This window comes from Ascaphus truei, chromosome 6, assembly GCF_040206685.1.
Source record: "Ascaphus truei isolate aAscTru1 chromosome 6, aAscTru1.hap1, whole genome shotgun sequence".
NCBI classification, from domain to species: Eukaryota; Metazoa; Chordata; class Amphibia; order Anura; family Ascaphidae; genus Ascaphus; species Ascaphus truei.
This window is the reverse complement of record NC_134488.1, coordinates 55049892-55075839: the sequence shown is the minus strand read 5'-3', so window position 1 is coordinate 55075839 and position 25948 is coordinate 55049892. Positions and strand designations below refer to the sequence as shown.

Here is a 25948-nt window from a genome sequence, read left to right as displayed (position 1 = left end):
TGAAGAAATAAAACGGAAAAAGTCAGCAAAGTGTTTAAAACAACAAAAAAAATGAAAAGCAAGAAATAGATCAGATTGTGTTATTGCTTCTTGTTTTAGGACATACGAATCTGCAGCACAAATGTGAACCTCCAAGGACCAAAACCGTGTGAGAATTGGGAACCAAAATACATTTGTGTGGAAAAGTGCTTCCATTGCGGTCTATGAGGGCGCTGATGTATTACATATTAGTGTGTTTGACTCCATATATATGGGGGTGTCTGTATCAAGACAAAGGTGAAGCAATTCTGGGGCAAAATAAACGGAACCTGTATCAAAGAAAAAAGCCTATTTCTTTTTTTGCCAGGCAGAAAACACAATACAGTAGGAGGTTTTTTTTTGCTAGTCCTACAACTGGTGCTGTTTATTTGGTCCACAATAGCACCACTTTCGCTTGATACACAGTGGGTTTTCATTTATCTGTGATAGTGCTGATCGGGGCGCTGCTGCTGTACAGAAACTCCCATTGAAGTCAATAGGAGTTTCCGTGCTATAGTGCCCCGATTGGCACTACAGTATACAGTAGTAGTTTTATGAATAACCCCCAAGACGCCCCAGTGATACTTACTCCAAGTCAATGAGATCAGGGACAGTTGACATGTCTCGAAGTGAAGGAAAACTCTTGGGAACAAATAGATGGAAATAAAAGAACTAGAGATTATGAAAGCATTAGTTTAGATTATCAGAGTGAAGTAGATAAAGGAATAGAAACTCATTAGAAAGAAATAGAAACACTACAAATGTGATTGCAATATCCATATGTAAAGATGTGAGACGATGGAGACTTAACCCTTTAAAAATTGCAAATGACAAAGTGTTGCTAACTAAACAAAATGTAAAAACAAACAAACAAGGAGGTTTGCTATTTTGTACAATAAATGATCCATTTAAATTGTATTAAACATTATAAAATTAAATCTACATTATAATCTCTAAAAGCGTAAAAGAAACAGATGTTTTCATTTATGGTGTAATCTTAACAGAAGCATAAATAAGGAAATAATTAAAAAATCTGATGGAGATTTTATTTTAAAAAATTATGAATATATACGTTAAAATATAATTGTACATATTTATTAAACAGTGCTAAAATGGAAAGACCTGCTTAGTATAATGGCCTTTAGTGTGCCTATAAAATTCCAAATGCAGCTGTGTGTACAACGCAAAAGCTAAATGAGAAAAATATATAATTATACTGTGTAAATCAGTTGTATTTTTGTTGCCGTTAGATTAGATTCTTTTAGGGGCCACATCTATTAAAGGCATTGCCAGTTGGCAAGCCCTGGACTTGGATAATAAAGATCCCAAAATATTGTTGAAGCCTAATTAAAGAGGCAATCCAAGTGTATGATTTTTTATTTTATTTTTGCAATTTTTTTTTAAACATAGGATTGAAGCAGGGGTTCTCTGGCGCCATTCATGTCTGCTCCACGGACCCCCTACCTCCAGAGATGCTTATCTTCATAAGGGGTGCCAGTTGTTGCACAGCTTGCTGGGTTCATATAATGATGGGGTTTCAAATCACCGCGCCCTGTGGGCCAATAAGAAGCCGTGACGTCATCAGGCTTGGCTTCCTATTGGTCCACGTGATGCAGACCTTTAAACTTTGCAGAGATACGGGCACCCCCTGTGGAGGTAAATATCTCAGGAACCAGGGAGTCCATAGAGCTAAAATTAATGGTATTCAGCACCGGAGACCCCCTGCTTCATACCCATGTTAAAAAATAATTATTAGAAAATAGCGCATGAATTGCTCCTTTAAAGCGACTAACCAACACTCTACTTTTTCTTTATTTCTAATCCACAAAATAGACACATGCAGGTGCTCTTTATAGGGACAAAAATGCAAAGAACTTATTAATGCAGCTTATTTATTACAAATGCAATCCGGTCACAAAATGCTATTTAGGAGCTGAACCTCATTATTTCCAGCTTCCTTAGATACTTACCAGTGAAGTTACCAATATTACGTCCTGGTTTTTCGCTGGGATTTGAATGGCCGTCCAGTAGGAATCTGTAGCTGATGATGTTGTGGTTTCCTATTGGCTTGCAAGCCTTTTTTGGTTAACTTGAAGAGGCAGATACACCAGTAACTTCACTGGTAAGTAAGTATATCACAAACCAGGGATGTCCCCGGGGCTTAAAATAACATGGTTCATCACCAGAGGACCTCCTTGTTCCAACTCTGTTTTACAAAAACATGTTAAAAACTAACAAACAAGCAGCCAGGATTGCTGATTTGAAATGAAATCTAATTTATTGTTCTACAGCAGCAGTGCGCAAACTGGAGGGTGAGCCCCCCTGGGGGGGCCGGAGATTAGTCTGGGGTGGCGCAGGCGGTTGCAGAGATCCCACGCTCTTCCTCCAGGCATTTAAATTAAATGCTGGGGGATCGCATCTAACTAATCAGGATTCTGAAGAACTGCAGGGACACGTTGCAATGCGGGGTGACGTCACACGTCCATCTCCACGGCAAGGGGTAACGTGACTCCCGCGGCGTCATTTGACGCCGCCGAGCAAGGTGAGGGGGGCGCGAGAGCAAGGGGGAGCAGGCAGGGGGGCGCAGCTGAAAAAGTTTGCGCTCCCCTGTTCTACAGTTTCATCTGTTCTACAGTTTCATCTGTTCACACAATTAATTATATAAAAATAATTTGAAGATTTTACGATGTGAAAATAGTTTTATCAAAGAAGAGATTAGGTAAATATTGTAAAACCGTCGTATGAAAGAGATTTGATAAATATCATAATAAAATTCAAAACATTTAGTTGCCAAGGAAGCATTAAAAAGTTTGAGAGATTTTTTACGAATATACTAACCTTCTTAAACATGCTACATTAATTTGTTAACTTCAGTTCTAGGATGTCCCTTTAATGGACTATACTGCAGCGGTGCGCAAACTGGGGGGCGCAAGATTTTTTTGGGGGGGAAGCGGGCGGTTGCAGAGGTCCCGCACTCTCCCCCCAGACATTTAAATTAAATGCCAGGGGACCGGATTTCAGCCGGCTTCAGCACGCGTGACCATGGCAACTCAGCGTCAAATGATGCCGCGCGGTCATGTGACGTCACAGTTGCCTTGGTAACGATGTCAAATGACCCCACGGGTCACGTGACATGATGCGTGAGGTAAGGAGGGGGGGGCGTCCAACGGAGAAGATAAGGCAGGGGTGGTGCCGCAAAACAAGTTTGCGCGCCCCTGATCTACTGTATTTGGCTATTGCTGTAGGGTCAGTGGGGGATGACGGCAAAAAACATTAACATGCCTTTCCTAGCAAAAAATCTATTAGTCAATGTCTTACTTTCTCTAAGTATATATAACACTTTAGCAAAATAATGAAACGTACATGTTCCTGAGCTTGGGATTCTGACTTTATGGCATATTGAACAAGTGTTAGAACAAGTGGCCACACTCTAAAGCTGAAAAGTAGGAGGCTCAGGGTAAGTGTGAGGAAACACACATTCCCAGCTAGCTCAAACTCCTACACCCACCACATCATGAATATATATATTTTTTGGATGGGTTCACAGTGTAGTGTAGGACCTGCATTAATTTGGTTATACCTTGACGTTGGTATGCAGGCTTATGACGCTTTGGCCAAAGGGTTTAACTAAATAACCAAGTAATTATTATTATTGAAGTATTTAAACTTTATACTTATTACCATATATGTTTTGTCATGTAGCATTGGGCACCCCTGTCTTTTGTTGTATACGTGTGAGGAAATACTTCTTTATGGAAAGGCTAGTGAAATCATGGAATGGCACAGAGGGTGGTAGAGGCTAATGAGATAAGGCAATTAGAAAAATGCGTGGGATAGACATAAGGCCTAAGTATGAAAGCCAATGCAAAAAAGGGTCTGCAGCAGAGTGGGTGGGCCAAATGTTTTTTTCTGCCATCGCATTCTATGATTTTCTATTGAATAGGAGCCAGAAAGCTTTAGTTTTTTTTTGAACTGTCTAGAGATATATTGCAGCATGAGGATGGCTTGGTGGCAGGATGAAATATATATTTTATCTTATTATTGTATTTAAATTTTGCATTGACAGGTATTTCACACATTAGTAAGTTAAACAGAGAAATGAACAGAAAAAAAGACACAAAATCTAACAATGTGAGACGGAAATCCTGTCCCAAAACATTGCCGGACTATATGATGCAGTAAGGACATACAATATAAAAGACAATGGAAGTATGTGTAATTGCTTTTAATATAGCACGGGATTTGATGGAATTGTTTAAAGATTATATTGGCTGCACAATTCCAGCCCTTGACTGACACCAAACTAGTCATGCACATGATAATAAAATATTTATATTGTCTGCTCGCCCACAGGGCTTTTCAAACAGCTGCCGTAATCTTATTTTACACAGCTACAAGGTGTCCAGGTTTTATTGAAGCTTAATGTGCTTTACTGGGATTTGAATCTGTAGATGTCAGGTTCTAAAGTTATTATTATGTTGACAACTGTTGCAAGGGTGTAACTGGTTAGGGTTTTGGGTATCTGTAGCGTGTTTGCATTTCACTTACATGCCTTTAATGTACACTGATAGCTGTTTTGGCTGGAAAGTTGATACTTGGAAAGGCAAGTTTATGTATTTTCATTTATTTTGCATAACGTACATCAGCTTGCAGTTGGGGAATGGTTATAGGAATTGTAGGAGTGAGTGAAGATCTACTCAGTTCACACATTCAAATGTGATGTATTAAATTCTGCATCTCGGTCCATCACTTTTCTTTGGATCTAAGGATTATGCCATCTGAGTTGAAAACCCCCTCTGACTAATGATCAGCGTCAACAGTGAGATTAAGGCGTTTTCTATATTTTGCGCAGACATAAAACAAAATAATTGACTCATGGCAAGACTTCATTTGACTAAGGCCTGGGACATGGTGCAGGGAGGAGCGCTGGGCAGTGCTGACGCTCATGCTCTCCTGCTGAAGCAGGAGATTTTCCTTGTCCCTGCGTGAGCTTGTGTGCCGGGTGGGAGGCGGAGCGGGAGGCGGGGCTAGCGCGCCAAGTCACGGCGCCGACGTCACGGACTGCCATTGGCTTCTGGCAGTCACGTGACTGGCCCTGCACTTCCCTCAGCGGGAAAACTAAAATTGGCTTGTCGGCTGAAGTTCCACACGCCTCCGCACGCCTGCGGAAGCGCCGTCTAAAGCCGCGCTGATAGGGATAATGTTTCCCCTCAGCGCGCCTCACACGGTCTTTTTGACCATGTCCGAGGCCTAAGTCTTCAAAAGTTAGTTATGTGTATATGGCAAGTTGTACAACAAGGAACCTGGGTCTGATTTGAAATGTTAAAATATTCTACTTTGGTGTCACAATATTTTTTTGAAACAGTTTTGCATAACTACTTGTGGCTATATGTTTCATTGAGATTTAACAGAGTAAATGCCCGAATCAATAATGCGATGTAGATGTAATTAATATCTGTAACACCCCTATCCATCCCCCTAAGGGAGATCTGTGATTACATGATGTTGTGGTGGTGCTGTGTAGCTCACCTGTAGTCTTTCAGGAGGTCTGATTCTCCACAGATGGTAGAGGGAATAGCAACAGGACATGCTTTTGGGTTCTTTGGTGCAGTGCCTCCATCCTGCAGGGCTCTGCCAGAGGCAGGGAGTATTCCCTACAGCAGCGGTGCTCAAACTGGGGGGCGTGAGATTTGTCTGCGGGGCGCGCAGGGTTTACAGATGCCCCATGCGCTTCTCGAAGGCACTTAAATTAAGTGCCGGGGAAGCGACAAAGGCCTCTGTAAACTGCACTTACCTTGGCTAAGACGGCTTCTGGAGTCGCGTCGCTATGGCAACACGGCGTCAAATGACGCCACAAGGTCATGTGATGTCACGTTGCCCAGACGCCGGAGCCGAGGTAAGAGGGAGGGGGTGCGCAGAGAGGGGAACAGCCGGTAGGGTGGGGCAGGGGAAAAAGATTGCGCTCCCCTGCCCTACAGGGGTTTCCATAAACTCACACCCAGGCAAGGAAACAGTTCAACCATTTATTGGCAGGCCAGTCCTGATCCTTCGCATGCAAGAGAGGTACTTGTCACACTGAATTAGTCATAGAATAATTTCCTTGCAGCTTGCATGGTGATCACTCCTTGACTAGGCCCCCAGGAGCTTCAGGCCCCTGGGCTAGTCTCAGCCCCCTTAACCCCTGACGGGGTAAGGTAGAAAGGCACATGCTCCAACGCTTTCCAGACTGCACCTGGAAACCGCAACAAATTAACTATAGGCTTAAGGAACTCACATGCTGGCCTCTGTGAGAGGGACTTAACCCCAACACTGCCTGCGCCTTACCAGGACTTACAATTCTAGGACCAGGAAACACATAGCCCCGGGCACTGGGCTACACCTATTTAATGTGTTAAATAACATGTGCGGAGTGCTCTTTCAATTTAGTAGGGTCTCCAGTTATATATACAGTATATATCCCCTCAATAGTCCCTCCAAATAAATTAGTGGGACATGCCTGTGCTGAAAAAGGATATGCAAAGTATACTTAAATGAGACCCATCCCACACTTCCTATAAGGATTTCCATACCAACTATATATGGAGTTGATAAGCCTAAGGCACCTAGTGACTGGAATGGTATACTGGTGTCAGAACCAGCAGGACTTGAACCCACAACCATGGCACTCTTGCTCTCTTTCTTCCGAGTGCGGATTTGTAAAGAATCCATTGTTTGGATTCTTAAAAATCTGACCAGATTGTATCCACTGGCAGATTTGAATTAATCCACTCTGATTTTTTAATACCCAATCCACAGATGGATTTGTGTGTGCGGATCAGATTTGGTCTAAAAAAAAAACAGGAAAATCCACGGATCGGACCGGTTTGCCCATATCTACTGTACTGTATGTTCAACAACATGCAGAAGTGGCATTATTTTCTAACATTTTACAAATAACCTCTTAAATCAGGGTTACTTTGAGCATATATAGTTAGCACTAATCAATATGATAGTTGACAATAATTTCACCTTTATATATTTGTAGAATAGCTTTTCACATTCTTGTGTCTATTTATTAAGCTCCACATTCAGTATGTTAGCCTGGTGATCTGCTTTCGACCTCCGTTCTCAGAACATCTGGATGTCTTGGAAAGCCACCTGACATCTTGGGCAGATTGCATAAGTTCTCCTGACATCATGGATCTGCCCTCTTGTGTCACTCCAAAAAATGTGCTAATGTTAAAGGTACGACCACTTCTTCATCTGTCTTCTCTGTGCTACTGTATTCAGAGGTGGTAGGGAGCACTGACTCACTAAAGGGTCCGTCCCTTAGGCTGCGTCCACACTGCCGCTCACCGTGCTTGGCCCTGGAAACTGTCAGCACAATCAATTGAAATGTGTCCGGCAACGCTCATGTGGGTGAGCGTGCACATACGCTCGTGGGTGCTGGGCGCTTGCCAAGACAGATTAAATTGAGTTTGAGGCGCGCTTAGGGGTCACATGACCTCCTCAGCCAATCAGTACCAGTCACTGTTTAAGCCACGCCCTCCCCCCCCCTTCCCCACGCTTACCGAAAAGTTGCCGGACAGCCCAACGCTCATGCTTGGAGAGTTGGTGATGTCACGGGGACGCAGCCTTATAGAACCAAAGTGGGTACATAAACACTTGATTTACAAACACATCCACATTTAAAGGCTCCAAAGAAAATTACATTTGTATCAAAACAAGCCAAATCTATGATTCTAACACGGTTAGATTAGTTTAAGGAAGCCAATCAGATTTTTAATTGTTTACATACGTTATTTTTTGTGGTTGGATATATGGGATTGCATCTTTAAGTTATCAAAATAGTAAATCAAGAATATTTGCTGCCTGATATAAGATCTCTCTTAACAGCATAATCCTTTTCAGTTACCGAAAAACTTAATCAAGCTTAAACTCTTTAAATGTATCACTGCCATTGGTTCAGTTTGGTTGTGGTGGAGCTGGCACTGTACCTGAAAGTAATTTGCTTCATTGTATTTGATAGTTTTGTCTTTTTTAAATGAAGACCCTTTTGATGTTACAGTGCTATGTTAGTTCCATGCGTGTCACAATTCACAACGTATTGATTAGTGGTACATGCAAATGTACTAAAAAAACACCACATGTCAGCAACAGGGTTGAGTTCTAAAGTGGCTACATTAATGTTATTGATTGAGGTGCGAGAACAGAGAGTTGTGGTGAACTGTGTTCACACAGAGGGGTTAAGAGGTAAGGGATCATGATAAAATTATTGTAAACATGTTGCAATGTAGGTTGTTTAAAAAAAAATGAAATTTTAGAGCTTTAGGACTCCATCTAGTGGCTGATTTAATAATACCGGTAATAATAGAAAAAAAACACAGTATAGACATAAAATGGGTATGTATATATAGAAGATGGCCAGCACTCTGCCCAGGGGGGCAGTCGGTCGATACAGTTACAGTATTAACAAATAATGTATTTTGCATCTGTATTCTGGACACAGTACAAGTTAGAGAACTGAACATGAATCGTTCACTCACATGCTTTTTGGAACAGACGATAATGGTTCATTTCATGTACATGGTATACTAAAGCATCCATTTTTATTCATGTAAAGTATTTTTGGGACAGGCTAGCAGGAAACATTACCCTCACCTTGCGATGGTGATAATTTTACTTATTTAGTGTTTTCATCCTCCAGACTTCTGTGATTTTTATTTCACAATAATGCCTCCCATAGGTTTGTGATGTATCCCTATCCCTCCAGCTGGGGGGGTCTTCCAACATCTCTTTATGGCAGTGTTTCTCAACCAGGGTTCCATGCTACCTAGGCGTGCCTCAGGCTAACCTTAAAGCAGCACATACAGTACATGCTACATTGCATTTTATTTTATTATTAAAGGTTTGAAGCAGGGAGTCTCAGAAGCTGAACTGTGTTTATTTCAGCTGCAGAACCTTCTGCTTCCAGAGATACATACCTCCATAAGGTGTGCCGTATCGGCAGCCAGGGAATTTGTGTACCTAACTAAATGGCGACTATAAATGTCCTGCATCACGTGGGCCAATAGGAAGGCATGATATCATCCATTGCAGCCTCCTATTGGCCAGCGTGACAGGGACATTTAAACTGCACAGGGATACTGACTATTACGGAGATAAGTATCTCTGGAAGCAGGGGGGCCAGGGAGTTGAAATTAACACAGTTCAGCTCCGTGGAGCCCCTGCTTCAAACCTGTAATCAAAAATAAAACATAAACAACGCAATACAGGCAGTCCTCGGTTATCCGACACAATGCGCTACTCAAAATGACGTTGTAAAGCGAAACACGTTTTCCCATAGGAACACTGTTTAAATTTAAGGTTCCGTTCCTGACGGCATTTTTAACACTAAAATAGACCAAATATTTTATGCAGACAATAAGATATGCAGCACACACATAAATTATATAGTGTATATACTGTATTATATATATATATATATATATGTATTATATATATAATATAACATAATAAATAATATTATATACTATAATATAATATTATATATATATATACGCTCTTACGACGCTTTGCTACGTTGTTTATGTGTATATATATATATATATATATATATACACATACACAACGTTGCAAAGCGTCGTAAGAGCGTTGGATAAGCCATTTTGGCGTTGTAAAAATGAATATAGGTATGCATTGCATAGCATTGGATAAGCCATTCTTTGTAAAGCGAAGCGTTGTAAAACAAAGACTGCCTGTACAGTATGTACTGTAGTGCTGCTTTAAGGATTCTCTGTATAAAATGTTATTATAATGTTATTTTAGTGTATGAACCCGAATTTCTTACTAATAAAAATGTTTGCATTTAATTCAAAAAAGTTTAAAAAACCTGAATTTTACAATGACCTTTACAAATGTTTATTGACATTTGCAAACAAAGTAATTATGAGAACACTGTAACGTTTCGTGTAAAATTATATTGTAATGAAATTCAAATGTTCAGTTTCTACCCAGTTTTATTGGAACTTTACATAAATGATTGGCCTGATATATTTTTGTGACCGCTTCCTGTATGAGTGCTGGGCCCCCTAAGGCAGAACAAAAACTTTGCGCCCCCCTGCCTGTTCTCCCCCCCTGCTCGCGCTCCCGCCCCCCCACCTTATTTCAGCATGTACATGCCAGTGGTTTCACTGTGTCTGACCTCTCAACATTGACTATAGTGCCGTCGATGGTGACGTTACCCCTCACCTTTCACCGGGCCGTGGGTCGCGGGATTCCGGCAATTTGATTTGTTCAAGGGCTGTCACGTGACGCGACGCGACAGCCCTTGAAAAATCTAATTTTGCCGGCATCCAGTTTCCGCGACGGCGACATTGTTTTTGGGTGACGTTGCGTCGCCGGCACTATAAGCGCAGCCTTAGAGCCACCTCTGTAACCCTGCAGAATTCTGTCACGTGGACATATATTATTTCTATTTTACAACCTACATTAAAGCACCAAAGTTGTTCTGAACCCCTATCATTCATTGGAAAGGTTATCATACACACTGATATTATCTGCTAGTTTCCCGCATTCCTTTTATAATTGGATGTTAGCTTTAATTTGCCAAATTTTGTGCTCTTTATTCTATCAGCTGTTGGAATCTTAACACATTGTTTATGTTTTCCTTTTATACACATTGCCATTTTGTAACTGTTACACTCCATTATTTGTGTAGAGAGAGAGAGAGAGATCTCCTATTTTATATATATATATATATATATATATATATATATATATATATATATATATATAACCATAATACTGAGTTAAGTTGTGGTGAGTAAAAAAAGTGACAAAAACCCTCCACAGGAAAGCAAATATGCAAATATAACTGTATGCTCATCTGCATGTCTTAGGCAGGTCTGCAACCCCACCTTTCCCCATTATCACCCAGCATACAGCATACAGCACTTCCACTGCAGCAAAATCAACCCCACACTGATGAGACCCATCAAGGTCGAAACGGCTGTCTGTGGGTGGTTTTCTGGGTATGCACCTTAACCCTGGCTGTGCTCAAAGCTGTGACCATGCAGCAAGCTTAAGCCTATAGGGAACCATGTTAAAAATGGTTATTGAGGCAAAAAGGTACACTGTGTGCTCATTTGCATGTCATTTCCCAGAATCCCTTGCTGCAGTGGAAGTGCTGTATGCTGGGTGATAATGGGGAAAGATGGGGTTGCAGACCTGCCTAAGACATGCAGATGAGCATACAGTTATATTTATATATATATATATATATATATATATATATATATATATATAAAAACAAACATCACAGCTTGCACTCAATGTACTGGTTCATATAGACAGGTGCTAGTCTCAAATAATAGAAAAACAACATTACCATTCTCTCGTCCGGTAAAGAAAGACTGCACTCGGTTCAGTAATCATGAAAAACTGTATTGGGCATCTGAATAAAAAAGATAAGTCACCCAATCCGACGTTTCGGTCCTGGAATAGGACCTTTCTCAAGGATCTGTCTATATATGTATATCTGTCTATATATATTATCTATATCTGTCTATATATCTATATCTGTCTATGATATGAGGGAAGAGCCTCCACATTAAAATATGCACCAGAGAGTAACAAAATTCTAAAAATGCATATGATCGGCACAAGACAGCCTTTTAAGTAAAGAATGGTAATTTTAGTAATAATAATGTATGTTAGGATACAGATCATGAAGCTTTAGCTGGTCTACCCTTAATTGCCATCAACTGTTAGTAATCTTCCTTATAGTATTAATTTAATTACTGAACTCTTTACTGTGTCTTTGTGTCATGTCTGCAATCCTGATGCGACAGAGTTGGCAAAAAAAACTCTGAAAAAAGTGTTACTCGCTGCTGTTGCTGTTAGGAAGCACTTGGAGATACTGTATGGACACAGGCAAGCCAGGGGGTGAACCCATGATATTTTGTCCTGACTGTCAGAAAGGGCATTCCAGAGACATCAGTGGGTAGTCCTTGTAACTGCAGGGTTTCCCCTTCTTGATGGAAAAGAGGCCTTGAGTGGAGGCATCTACTGTAAGAGTGGTGGGTCAGTTCATAGTAGAGATATTCTTCCTTCCCCAGGATGGCTGCTACAGTTCTTGGAGTGGGCATTGGAGTCTTCATCTTATCTGTTATTTGGGTGGTGACACTGCTTCTGTGTGTACTTCTGTCCAGAGCTTCTGGAGCTGCAAGGTAAACATGTTTTGTACTGTTGAGCAATTTGTGCCAATTAATTGAAGAATATCATAAAGGCTAATTCTTGAAAACGTGCGTACTGTGCTTCTCTGTAATACCTTATGGGAGAATGAAATAATCGAAAAGTGCAGATATTAGGTCTTTCCATTATGCTTTACAAGAAAGTATTTAAAACGAGAGACAGAACACGAAACACAGACAGAGCTCAGTGAACATCAAGTGAAACTTATACACGGTACAGTGCCTAAATATATATGTATAGATATCTATTAAATAAAATGGTCTTTTAGTTTAACATTTTGGCCAAAGTGTTGTAAGCCCTTGAGCCACTACACGGCAGACCACATCTCAAGGGTCCCTAACACTAATATCAATTCTTAATAACCTGTGCATTACCAGGAAGAATGATTTATAATAAATCTGTCAAAATTAGTTGCATAGTTGTAAGTCTGATTGAAGCTTTTATTAACCTGTACATTACCAGGAAAAGCACTCTGTATTAGATTTGTCACAATCATACTGCAAGCAAGCAAGATCCCCTGAGAGTGGGAAATGCTATGGAGTGAGCTTTTAACCACTTAAATGTGGGAGGGGGTGAGCTTCAACAAGATAGGAAGAGCCACCCTCCAATCAGCTAAGACCAGCTGGGGGCTCAATATGAGCTTGCAGGTGTCCTGTATGTTTTACAAGAAAGTAATTGAATCACAACTGATAAAAATGAAGGGGAAAAAAATGCCACATTTTGGAAATGTAGAATTGGTGGTCTCCAGCCTTGACCATGTCCAAAACTATTCAAAATTAATTCTGCCCTTGCTTTAATGTTTGTGCTTATTGAAAGCTACTTTAGCTAGATTTTTGCTTTTATTTATCAAGGTGTTTATTAAATACACAAAATGTACCTAATATTGAGAATGTTTAAAATATTTAGGTTTAAATAATATACTACTATTTTAATTATGCAGAGCAATATAAATTGGAGTTAAAATTAATCAAATCATATAGCTATGCAACATGGTTTTTACTGATTGTTGTGGAACGCAAGTCATAATTTTGAGTAATTTTGCAAGTTAATAATAAAGAAGTTGTAGCACCAAATAGCTGCTGGCATGCATGCATGGTACATCAATACATGTGTTACCAATGCCATTAGCTGTCATGTGGTTTATATGTGCAAATCCAGTTCCCACACCAAATGACCACGGTAGATCTGGCAATGGTATATTAATTGGGGCTATTTTCAGTTCCTCTTCTATACAGTAAATAAATTGTGGAGGATTTAAAGCACGTATATGTTTATAAATTTATTTATAGGTACAAATGTATCTGTGACGGTAGGGGGTAGCCAGGTTATACAATAAAGGTAATAGAGGTACCTCTATTGCCGCTATAAGAAGATTCCGGGCTTCATCTTCTTGGTCCAGCCGCAGAAACACAACAAGGGCTAGTTTATACTCTTTTTTCCTTGGTTTTACACTAGCCCACAGGCGTTATATTTCTATACGCCATATAAGGTAGGGAGCGCCCCAGTTTCACCCTTTGTATACAATAAAGGTCCCTGGCTGCTATATAGCACCATAAGCCAGGGCCCATGGAATGTAACATGTCAAAGTTTAAATGTCCCCTGCTTTTCCACTTTTCATGTTCCCTTTGCCCCATATTCATGAAACTTTCTGAGTGAAAGTTTTAGGTTGGATATTTGGGTTGAAATGCAATGATTTTTTTTGCAGGAGTATGGCGGCCAAAATTAGCGGTAGTCCCCTAATTCTCCCCGGCGTGCAGGCATGATTTGCCGGTACACGGGTTGAATTACATGGGGCTAGTCGGTGTCCCCCAGACTCCTGGTTGTCGAGCCCAGATATCCCAGTCATATTTCCCTCACAGATATTATTTATTTATAAAATATTTTACCAGGAAGTAATACATTGAGAGTTACCTCTCGTTTTCAAGTATGTCCTGGGCACAGAGTAAAACAAATAATACTTGGTTACAAATACAGTTACATAAATGAACAGGGTATACATTATATACAAGACATTGCATGCACAGTTAAAGAAAATATATATTATGGGCGTATGAAACAGTTACAGACCAGATTAAAATGTGAGACAGCCTTAGATTTGAAAGAACTTAAACTGGTGCTGGATGTGAGAGTCTCTGGTAGGTTGTTCCAGTTTTGGGGTGCACGGTAGGAGAAGGAGGAACGTCCGGATACTTTGTTGAGCCTTGGGACCATGAACAGTCTTTTGGAGTCTGATCTCAGGTGATAAGTGCTGCATGTGGTAGGGGTGAGCAGCTTGTTCAGATAGCTGGGTAGCTTGCCCATGAAGAATTTAAAGGCAAGACAGGAAAGGTGAACTTTGCGCCTAGACTCTAGTGATGACCAATCTATAGTTCTTTGAGCATATCGCAGCGATGTGTGTTGTAGTTGCATTGGAGAACAAAACGACAAATTGAATTGTAGAGGGTGTCAAGTTTGCTAAGGTGGGTTTGAGGTGCCAAGCCATATACTATGTCTCCATAGTCAATAATTGGCATTAGCATCTGCTGTGTGATACGCTTTCTGACCAGGAGACTTAGGGAGGATTTGTTCCTGTAAAGTACCCCTAATTTGGCATAGGTCTTGGTTGTCAGGGTATCAATGTGCATCCCGAATGTTAAGTGGGAGTCAAACCATAAGCCCAGGTAATTAAAACTAGTGACAGGGGTTAGGGTTGTGTTAGCGTTGGTTCTGATCAGGAGCTCAGTCACCGGAAGCTTTAAAAATTTAGTCTTGGTCCCAAATACCATTGTTACAGTCTTGTCAGATATTGGTCTCCATAAGGCATATCTTGTATTAAACCATATTTTTATTGTGTTGGTGCATTTACTATAAATGTCTATTCAGTCAGCCATATAGGTGCCGGGAAGTCTGGATAGACATTGGAGTTCAAAGAGGAGACGGGAGGTGGAGGGATGTCGGGGGGTACTAAGTGACTGGGGCAGGGCGGAGTACTGGGTCCGGAGAACAGAGACCCCCTGCGGGGAGGACACACTGGTCTGCCAGACTCAGTGGAGCCTGCCCAGTAGGTGGCAATGGGTTGGCTCGTTTCCAATTGGTTAATCCGTATGTCCCGCCCACGGGGCATCCCGAGCCGGCTTGGCACGCCCCCTCCTCTGACGTCAGCCAAAGGACGAGCTCCTATTCCTATTGGCTAGTGGAAAGGAATTCCCACGCTCTGATTGGTCTCTCCCTCCTCCTCCATGCTGAACATAGAACAGTGGAGGGTATGTAAGGAGGTAGCCGACTCCGAGAACCAGACTATCTAGTGACTTGTGTCGATGAAGCTACGGCGGGCTTTTCAAAGTTGCTCTGTCACAAATAGCAGAGCAACTGGATTCGTTTTGAAGCTAGGAAAATCTGCCCTGCAGAGACTAAGTCAGGCGTCCAGGACCAAGTTCTGAAAATCTAACGTAGCTGTCGCGGCTAAGATCTGTAGCAGTCACGGCTAATATCTGTAGCCGAAATAAGGACCAGGAAGCTCGGGTGTATATCCCGGTCAGGGTAAGCCTTCAGAAAGCAGGCGCCCTGCACCTACTTGAGCCTAGATTTCTCCCCCAGTAAGTGTGTTTTTTTCGTCTGTATTTTGTGTATTCATTGTGTGTCCCTGGGTTCAGAAGAGAAAAGCAATTTCCAGTTGCTCCGAGGAAGGTGACAGCGATCTTAGTTAACCAGCTGCCCATGCTTTCCCCCCCCCCCTTTTGTCCCTCAGCAACCCCTGACCATGATAGATATATACATATATATATATACATACATATATACATATATACATACATACATACATACACTGTAAGTCTATTTCAACTGATTGCCCTGTAATGAAATGCTTTTTTTAGCATGATATGATAATAAATATATGTTAAATAAAGTAAGCATATTTTATATGTTACACCTTATTTACTTTCTATATCCCAATTTTGCTGCTTATGAATTGCTTTCCTTTTCTTTCAGACTTTCTATTGTTTTGGTGTTTCTCTTAGCACTGATCATCACACTAATTCTGGTTTTCTTCCGTCGAGCAAGCCAGACTCCAACCCCAATAAAAGAAATGCAGGTATTGTGAGCCAGTTTAATTTTCTTATTCATGCATTAGTTCAGCAGCTAAACCCATCTGACAAACACACTTCTTGTCAGGGATTGCCCTGGTTTGAGAGCTTTCAAGATGGAAGCAAAGAGATTCAGCGCTGCAACTTTTACAGTAGATATAGCTCATCACATGAAACAATACTTCATATCCTGTACTCTGATTTATTTATTGACAAGGCCTTAGTCGTGTCAGGTTTTGTTTGCTCGTTTGCATACATTTTTTTCAGTTTTTAAGATGTGGAAGGGCTTGAGCACCAAATGGACATTGATAAAGTTCCAATGGGATACAGTTGGTACTCCACTGTTTGCCTTTTTGCCTATCAAAGCCATGGGCAATTCCCTCTAGTAAATGTTCTTTGGATTATAATTTCTCATAATGATATGTATGATAGATATGGGTTTAAAAATGATGCATCTGCATGCATAATGTATGTGAAATATGAATTAGTAACTAGCATCTATAAAGCGGAAGTAATGTGCAGCTATCTGTGGATAAGTGGGTAAAGATTGCTAAACATTTTTGTCTTTCTTTGATTATTTTTTGCAGTATTTCTATTGGATCCCTGACAAAATATTTTTTTTTATTAACTGTTGGATGAGTGCATTTATTTACATTTAAACCATTTATATACAGGCATACCCCGCATTAATGTACACAATGGGACCGGAGCATGTATGTAAAGCGAAAATGTACTTAAAGTGAAGCACTACTTTTCCCCACTTATCGATGCATGCACTGTACTGCAATCATCCTATACATGCATAACTGATGTAAATAACACATGTGTAACAGGCTCTATAGTCTCCCCGCTAGCGTACAGTTTCGGTACAGGTAGGGAGCCGGTATTGCTGCTCAGGACGTGCTGACAGGCGCATGCGTGAGCTGCCATTTGCCTATTGGGCGATATGTACTTACTCGCGAGTGTACTTAAAGTGAGTGTCCTTAAACCGGGATATGCCTGTAGTATTTTTTTGCTAGATCTCAAGACACTAAACCATAAGAATAAATCTAAAAACTACCTTCAAGCTTCCCTGTCCTCGATATATGAAGCAATCTGTCTTATAGTCTCTGTAAATACAGGTTTTATTTTGAATTATGACAGTAGTGAGTTTTGTTTATTGTGCTTTATTTTCAGCATGCTCCCAGATCTGTGTGAGTGTAGGCAACATTTATTTTAAAAATTTACATCTGTACAATACTGAAAGAAGCCTAACCTAATAAAAATGTAGTACACAAAACAGAGATCAGAAACCCAACTTGAAGCATTCTTCCTCCCGGAGCTGTATGATTAGTTATTTGGTTCAAATAAAACTTTAATGATCATAATTACTAAAATAATGGGTATTAAAATATACATACAACGAACAATAGCTATAGATCCAATGTCGAGTGTGGTTGTCACTCTGGATCCACAGTGTATAAAAATAGGTAACTGAGCTTGATTAAATCAGTTATCTAAAAAGGGTCTGGAATGCAGTGTCCCCTTTTGTGAGTAGTTTGACTAGGTAAAAGAGTAGTAGGGGGGAGGAGAGTATAAGTGTATAGTGATTGCTACTACACTTGTGTAATAATTGGGTAGGTGTGATGGACTAGAATACTGTAAATAGTTAAGGATGTGTGCATCAGACACTTCAACTTCCAAATCACAGTACCAATAACTTCCTCCCAAATAATGCTCCTAATAAGTATAACACTATTGACTCAAGTGACTAATATACCGTATAACTCCACATTCACCACAGTATAGGATGTCCTAAGAGAACAAAGACACAGTTAAGGTGCTAAAACATTAACCGGTATCATAATATACCCAAGCACCCTAATTGTACAATCAACCAATTAAGGTTCTGTATAGAGAGCCAACTGCTGTTGTACATATATGGAAGTGTGTGGTATTCACAGAATGAGAGTGTATGCAGGGGTAATTGGAAACCTAATTGTTGGAGCAGGAGACTGTGTTCTCCATTAGATGAACTCCACTAAAATTAAGTGGATGTTCAGTATGGTGACCTCCAAGGAAAATGTTACTAATGCAGTGTAACACTGCACTGGTTCATCTGTCCAGTGTTGGAGATGGTATGCATACAGTTGTATGTAGATGGTTTAAGGCTCTGTTTGCAATAGTGTATGCCATTTACAGTGCTCTGTGTGGGGACCCCAGGGAGAATTTAGGGGGCAGTGTGTGTGTATGTATATGTGGCCCCGCCCACCCATGCGTGCCATAGCCACGCCCACCCGTTGGTCGTAGCACAGACCAGTACACACAAAAAGTGTGCTTCTCGTGCATGAGCATTCGCGCACGCACCAACTATAAAACGGCCCTGAGAGATACAGCCTCCTGCTTCAGTAATTAGGTCTCTAATTACCCCTGCATACACCTTCACTCTGTGTATACCACACACTGTCATATATGTACAACAGCTGGCTCACTATACAGAGGCCTAATTGGTTGATTGTACAATCAGAGTGCCTTGGGAACAAACAGCTGTCTGCATAGCAGCCCCTAATAGTTGGTAAGTGGTCAGGCTAATGCAAACAGAGCCTTGCACCATCTACATACAACTGTATGCATACCATCTCCAACACTGGACAGATGAACCAGTGCAGTGTTACACTGCATTAGTAACATTTTCCTTGGAGGTCACCATACTGAACATCCACTTAATTTTAGTGGAGTTCATCTAATGGAGAACACAGTCTCCTGCGCCAGCAATTAGGTTTCCAATTACCCCTGCATACACTCTCATTCTGTGTATACCACACACTTCCATATATGTACAACAACAGTTGGCTCTCTATACAGAACCTTAATTGGTTGATTGTACAATTAGGGTGTTTGGTTATATTATGATACCGGTGAATGTTTTAGCACCTTAACTGAGTCTTTTTTCTCTTAGGACATCCAGGTATAGCTTCCACGCTCGCAAACCTATACTGTGGTGAATGTGGAGTTATACGGTATATTAGTCACTTGAGTCAATAGTGTTATACTTATTAGGAGCATTATTTGTGAGGAAGTTATTGGTACTGTGTTTTGGAAGTTGAAGTGTCTGATGCACACATCCTTAACTATTTACAGTATTCTAGTCCATCACACCTACCCAATTATTACACAAGTGTAGTAGCAATCACTATACACTTATACTCTCCTCCCCCCTACTACTCTTTTACCTAGTCAAACCTTGCGCAAAGGGGACACTGCATTCCAGACCCCTTTTAGATAACTTATTTAATCAAGCTCAGTTACCTATTTTTATACACTGTGGATCCAGAGTGACAACCACACTTGATATTGTATCTATAGCTATTGTGCGTTGTCTGTATATTTTAATACCCATTATTTTAGTAATTATGATGATTAAAATTTTATTTGAACCAAATAACTACTGTAATCATACAGCTCCGGGATGAAGAGTGCTTCAAGTTGGGTTTCTGTTCTCTGTTTTGTGTACTAGTATTTTCTACCCAACAGCACCTATGCTTACTACCATCCAACCCTACACTCGCTTAGCAGCAGCGGGGCACCCCTATTTACTATCACTAATAAAAATGTAGCAACATACTTGAATGTCAAAGAAATGCACTCATATTGATGAAAAACATGTCTTATTTGAGATTGGTTGCATCACTAGTTCATGAAGGTACAGTATATTACTGATGGTTCCTGAATGTTTTGTCCCCATTGATGTGCATGCTATTAAGAGATTGACATCATCTCACAGTCTTGATCTTCCTTTTTCTTTTTTTATTACTGAAACATTGGTCATCTTTGCAGTTACAGTAAACATAATATTTATGGATTCAAGTAAATAATCATTTGTAAGCTATTTCCTTAATTGGTTGACCTTTTATATCACTGATTTATCCATCTCCCTCTCACTTATTGCATCTTTTGTAAGGGACTAGAAGAGGGAGAGAATACGTTTGATATTAAAACCTCTCATAGACACCGCAGTAAAAGAAAAAAAGATGGTAACTACAGTATTTCTAGCTGTGACTATCTTTCCACAAAATCCTGATATATAAAAACAGTGAAAATATAGCAAATTAACTGCACTTGTCAGGGCAGTAGAATCAGAGAACTAATTAAAGGATCTGCAGCACTGGACCCCACCTGCAGCATAGCTCAATAGCCTATCAATAATACATGATTTGGATTTCATGCTCCGAAAGCTTGCTAATTGGCTAATTAAAAGGCGAAACGTGTTGAACGAGCAAACATGTAGTCCACTAGAGACTTGTTTTGTGCTGAATCCAAGGTCAAACTTAATGCAGTCTCATAAAACTGACCTTTGTTGTAAGCAGCATGTTAGTCCATTCCCAAGAGTTGCAATATTGAGTTCAGATTTCTGTCCTCTCTTTTTGTGAATATTTCTGGCTATCACCTTTTCTGTTTTGACAGTTGTTTCATGTCTGGCTTCTTAAAGAAAACTGAGCGTTTTCTTTGGCTCATGTTCATGTTTTTTTTAAGGAAAAATCCATGTAATTGCTTGCTACCTCTTTCAACACTTTGTAATTGGTGTAGAATATCCGACTGGCTTGACAGCTGATACTTCATAAACATTTGGGTGGCACTGGCTCTGTGCTAATAAAACAAACATGGTAAAGAGTGACAAGTGTACCATAGTTTAATTCCTATGCTTTCTTGATCTTATGGGTTTATCTGTGGTGGGAAAAAAGTTCCCTTTAAAACAGCAGTCCCACCAAATTTTTCGATCACCGAATATGTTTGGCCACGGGGCCTACAGGCAATAGAAATTTGGTATGTTGCCATTTTCTATTCATAACCCAATGGCCGTATTTTAAAAAAAAATTGTAAAAACTATAACAGAAAAATTATTCATATACCAGAAGGGATGATGGGGTCACTGGAGGTCTGCAGATCAGCTCCAAGGGATTCCCAGGTTCAGGTGAGCTTAAAAAAAAAAAAAAAAGTAATACAGGTATTCAAGAAAATCTTGTATTATAGTTATTAATAAACTATAAAGAAACCCCCGCTACAGCTTGCAATAGTGAATTAATAATGATGGGTGTAGGTACTGATGGGGCAATATAAGAATGATAAACAATGGAGGAAAGAACCCCAGTAGAGCACTCATACACTGTGTTGAGATGATGGTGTAAATTTAAAACTAAACTTTATTAGAAACATAGTAAAACAATGGGGATTAAAATAGGATTAAACTCTGTATCACTACGCTTAATTACCTAAGGGATATGATAGTCCTCAAGTAGGTAGTCGTTATTGAAGTGTTGCTTGAGTACTCTAGCCCCCAGCCACCTTAATTAGGGAAGCCTGGGGGAAAGCTAGATTGAGGGATTATAAGTACTATTCTTATATGGCATGCCAATTATATACTTGTAGTGCATTGGTGCAATATTGTTGAAATGACACTACTAATGGTGGGTTGATTGCACAGCCTGTAGTTAGCAATAGAGTGTCACTTAAATCTTGATAAGATAATGCACCTATGTTCCCTTAGGGTTAAATGAACAGTGTAAATTACTGCCCCAAGGATACACAGCAGGTCTAGGTCATATTGTTAAGACCTCTAGCTCTAGCTGATATTGCACAGTGTAGTTATAATAAAGTGTGCTGCACTTCTAAAACCTGTTGCTAACTGCAGTAGGTGATAGATTAAATAGAGCACCATATAGACAAATGGTGGCAGTTGCTATATAATCTGCCCCAGACCTGAAGGGTGTGCTATTTAACCATATAAGATTGTGAACTGATTTAATCAGTAGATTGAAATAAACATAATCTCTATAAAGAGCACCATGTGTATACTGATTGCTATACCTGGAAATCTCTGTATGGGAGTTACTGTGCAGAGTAGTTGGTCTATAAGTGTAAAAATAAGTGTAGAACATAAACAGTACCTTAACAGCCCTGATTAGAGCTACTCTGCTGTAACAGTGAATGGTAGTGAGCAACAGCACATGTAAGTATACTCTACAGCTGCTGTATAGCTTGTCAGTATAGATATATATAATCCCTAGAAAAGGAGGCTCCCTTAGACCACCGGGTAATACAGGAGTGTAAACTGTGCAGGAACTGAGTCTCAGCGCTGCCTGCTCTGTCATTAAACATAGATAGCAGCGTCTGTGTCAGAGGGCTCAGTGCCTGCACCTAACTGAGGAGTTCTGCCGACGTGCACGTTTCGCTAGTAGTGCTTAATCATGGCACTTTTGGGAGTGAATGATAAGAATAGAATTGAAAGACTTTCTTGGCCAACTCCTAAAATAATATTGGATTGTAGCTATAGAGGTTTTCTTTGTTCGGGCTCCATGGGGATGCAGAGGAGAACACTGAGTTGATAGTAATTGGGTCAAAGTCACATTAGATACACCAGGGGACCCTAACCAACTTGATGTTGACAAATATTAAAAGGCAGACATAGGATTAAACTGAGAGAACCAAAAAAAGCACAATTTGTTTGAAGATACCAAATGATGAGAAAGCAATAACTTCTTGCATTATTTTACTGTATCTTGAGTTTGGCTGTACTTGAACCCAAGGGCAGCAAACAGTAATACAAATGACTTTTGGGCACGAGGTAATGTTTTTTCATTGGCACATATTCACCGTGGGGGAAGCAACGCTCTGTATGTTCTCACAATAATAAACCTATATTTATTACCATGTGATGAATCTTAGATATGAAAACAGAATTATGAAATGCAAATATATCTAATAAATAATTCATTTGAAAAGTCTCCAGCTCTTACTTAAATTTTCATCCCTTACACAAAGAACAGACAACCTGAAAACTGGCTTATTCCACTGGAAGTATATACACTTTTTTTGTCAAATTGTGTTACCTTCATAATAGAAATGTAATTATTTTTGTAAGTAAACATAATAACCACCCAGGGAGCCCTAAAAAACACATGCTCTAACTTTTTTTTGCAAGATTCATTCACAACACTATGTTTAGAAAGTTGTCTTATAAATTGTATCTAAAATATCGCTGTTCAAATAAATATACTGTTTACAGGTTTAGAACTGTATGACTGTTTTGTTCACCATATTTACAATCCTTAACATTTGCCTTGCTTATCCCATTATATAATTCAAATGTAATTTTTCTGATCTAGATTGTGGATACCTTCTTCATTGGACGCTATTTCCTGATTTCAGTTATAAGTGTGATTTTTCTCGGAAGCCTGTTTTTGGTTCTCGTTTACCACATGCTGGAGCCCATCTATGCCAAACCTCTTCAGATCCACTAACCGCAGACACAAATCTAGAAAATCCAATGTTCTGTAATGAAAACTCTGAAGTATTTAATAATGAAAATGAACCAAGGAGAAAAAATGTTACACTCTGTACAAGCAACAGCACTTTGAGCTAGACAAAGACAGACATGTTTTAAGTCAACAAAGCAGTTCTATGAAAAGTCCCGGTCATCGAATTTCTGGATTTGGACTTCTGATCACAGCTGCATGGTTATGAAGAGTTTGTATTCCATTCCTTTTAGCTTCAACAAGGTTTGAATACAGTTGTAATGACTTTGTACTAATTCACATTGTGGTGCAAAATAACACTCTTGCAACCAACAGTTCTCTTTCTTTAACCCAGACTGTGCTGCAAAGCTGTGCAATACGACTGGCATAAGCGTATAGAGCCCATGTTAAAATGAATGAGAAGTAAAGAATGACAGTGTGCTCATTTGCATGCTATTACCCAGAATCCCTGGCTGCAGTGGAGCACTGTTGGCTGAGAGATAATGAGGAAAAGCAGGGTTGCAGACCTCTCTGAGACATGCAAATGCATCACTAGTGGTATTTTTATTTTCTGTACACCTTTCTTTAACAAGAATTGTAATTTAATTTTTTTTTTTTTAATTGTTTTTCCTAAACTTGTTTTAGTTAAATGCCGATTTGAAGATCTTTATTTGCAATGGAGAAGTTTTGCTAGGTCCCACTGATACATTTTATATAGTTAAAAATAAGAGTACTGTTATAAATGTACTATTAAAAAAATGTTGCTCCTTGTATGGATCTTGCATTCATGTAGTTTTGCTGAGGTACAAGAACTGTCACTCATGTGGTCTTATGAAAAAAGTACCAAATTTATACTTTATACAAAATAAATGTGATCCATTTTTCACAAGACCACACGAGTGCCACTACTTCTTGTACCTGGATTGCCGGTGATAGCTGTTTGACCGTGGGACCTCTAGCTGAGCACCGTTGGCTAGTACACCTAATATTGTGAGTGCAGCGTGCTGTGAACTCTACTGGTAATGCTGACAGTGCTCCAGTTAAATCTGTTATTCAACAGTTTCTCGTAACAGTTGTGCTGCTATAAGGTTACAATGTGTTTATTACTTTGGACTTTTTGGACACCGCTAATCTATGTACATTGACATTATTATGACTTTTGAATTTTTATATATGCTACAGGTTTGGCGTACTGTATAAGAAAATATTTGTAATATGCAATTTGTCACACAACAATTTATTTTATTAAAAGTTTTCTAAATCATAAAAATTGATTAGTTTGTACTGGGATCATGCTGAACTAAACTTGTAACTTTGTGGGAAAGTCTGATATTTAGAATGGGTACAGAGTTTACATTTTTTTTTTTTTCGACAATATTTTACTCGCCTGTTGGGAAAAAAGCATGTTTTCATAACTGGTTTGTAGGATTGCAATTGTTTTCAATTCAGTTTCAATCTATTTGAATCCTGCTGAAACAGTCAGGTCTGTATTTAAACAAAAGTTTTTGGAATGCTAATCTGCTGCACCCAAATATCCCTGATTTTATTTTTCAGCCTGGCATACAGTATAATTAAAATTGTGATTGATTGTCACTTGCTTATTATTGTTAAACTATAAGAACATCAGGTTAAAACCAGTAGACATTTTTAGGTACTAAAATGTGATGTTCCTCTTGGCACCAAAGTTATTCAGCTTTCCCATGGGCCAGGACTAGAGTTTCCTCTGTCCCCTCCCATCCTGTGTCAGCGGCCTTGCAAGCCCCCTTACCCCTCTTTCACCCCTCCTTGCTATCACTCCACTCTATCCCCCCTCTCCCCATGTATTTCTCTCCCCCTTTTGTCTCTCACTTTTCCCCCCTCTCTCCTTCACTCTTTGTTCCCCCCCTCACTCACAGTCGTCCTCTCTCACTCCCACACCTCTCACCTCCCTCTCCCCAACCTCCCCCTTTCTCACTCCATCACGCCCCCTCTCACTCCACCACCTCCCCCCCTCTTCCTCACTCCCTCTCTTTTACACCCCCTCTCTGTTCTCACACTCTCCCCCCCCCCCTTTGCTATCACTCAAGTACCACCTATCACTCAATCCCGTTCCTCCAATCCCCATCTCCTCTGACTCATTTCCTTCATGGCCACACAAGTAATCCACACACATAAACACACACACAATTCCACACAATTACCCCTGAATACACATACAATTCCACCCCAAACCCCCCCTCACAATAATTACCTCCCCCCCCACACACACAATACATACAATAATTGCACTTCACAATACATACACAATAATCCCCCCCCTCCCCCATATGGTAAATAAATAATTAAACATGGGAAGGATTTTTATCCAGGGAGTAATCTGAT

General features: G+C 40.0%; 1 protein-coding gene across 4 annotated transcripts in view; it reads left to right on the top strand.

Moving 5' to 3' along the window:
- TMEM218 (transmembrane protein 218) overlaps positions 1-25547 on the top strand; it is a 26015-nt gene extending 468 nt beyond the window's left edge. For 2 of the 4 annotated variants that reach the window (XM_075604317.1, XM_075604318.1), the window contains exons 2-4: positions 12117-12227; positions 16222-16324; positions 23459-25546. In XM_075604317.1, coding sequence (XP_075460432.1) covers positions 12118-12227; positions 16222-16324; positions 23459-23593 — 348 coding nt within the window. In that variant the 5' untranslated portion in view covers position 12117 and the 3' untranslated portion in view covers positions 23594-25546. Of the gene's footprint in view, positions 1-7077; positions 7243-12116; positions 12228-16221; positions 16325-23458 lie in introns of all 4 variants that reach the window. The other 2 variants (XM_075604319.1, XM_075604320.1) reach the window with 2 other exon arrangements.
- The last annotated feature ends 401 nt before the right edge of the window (positions 25548-25948 follow it).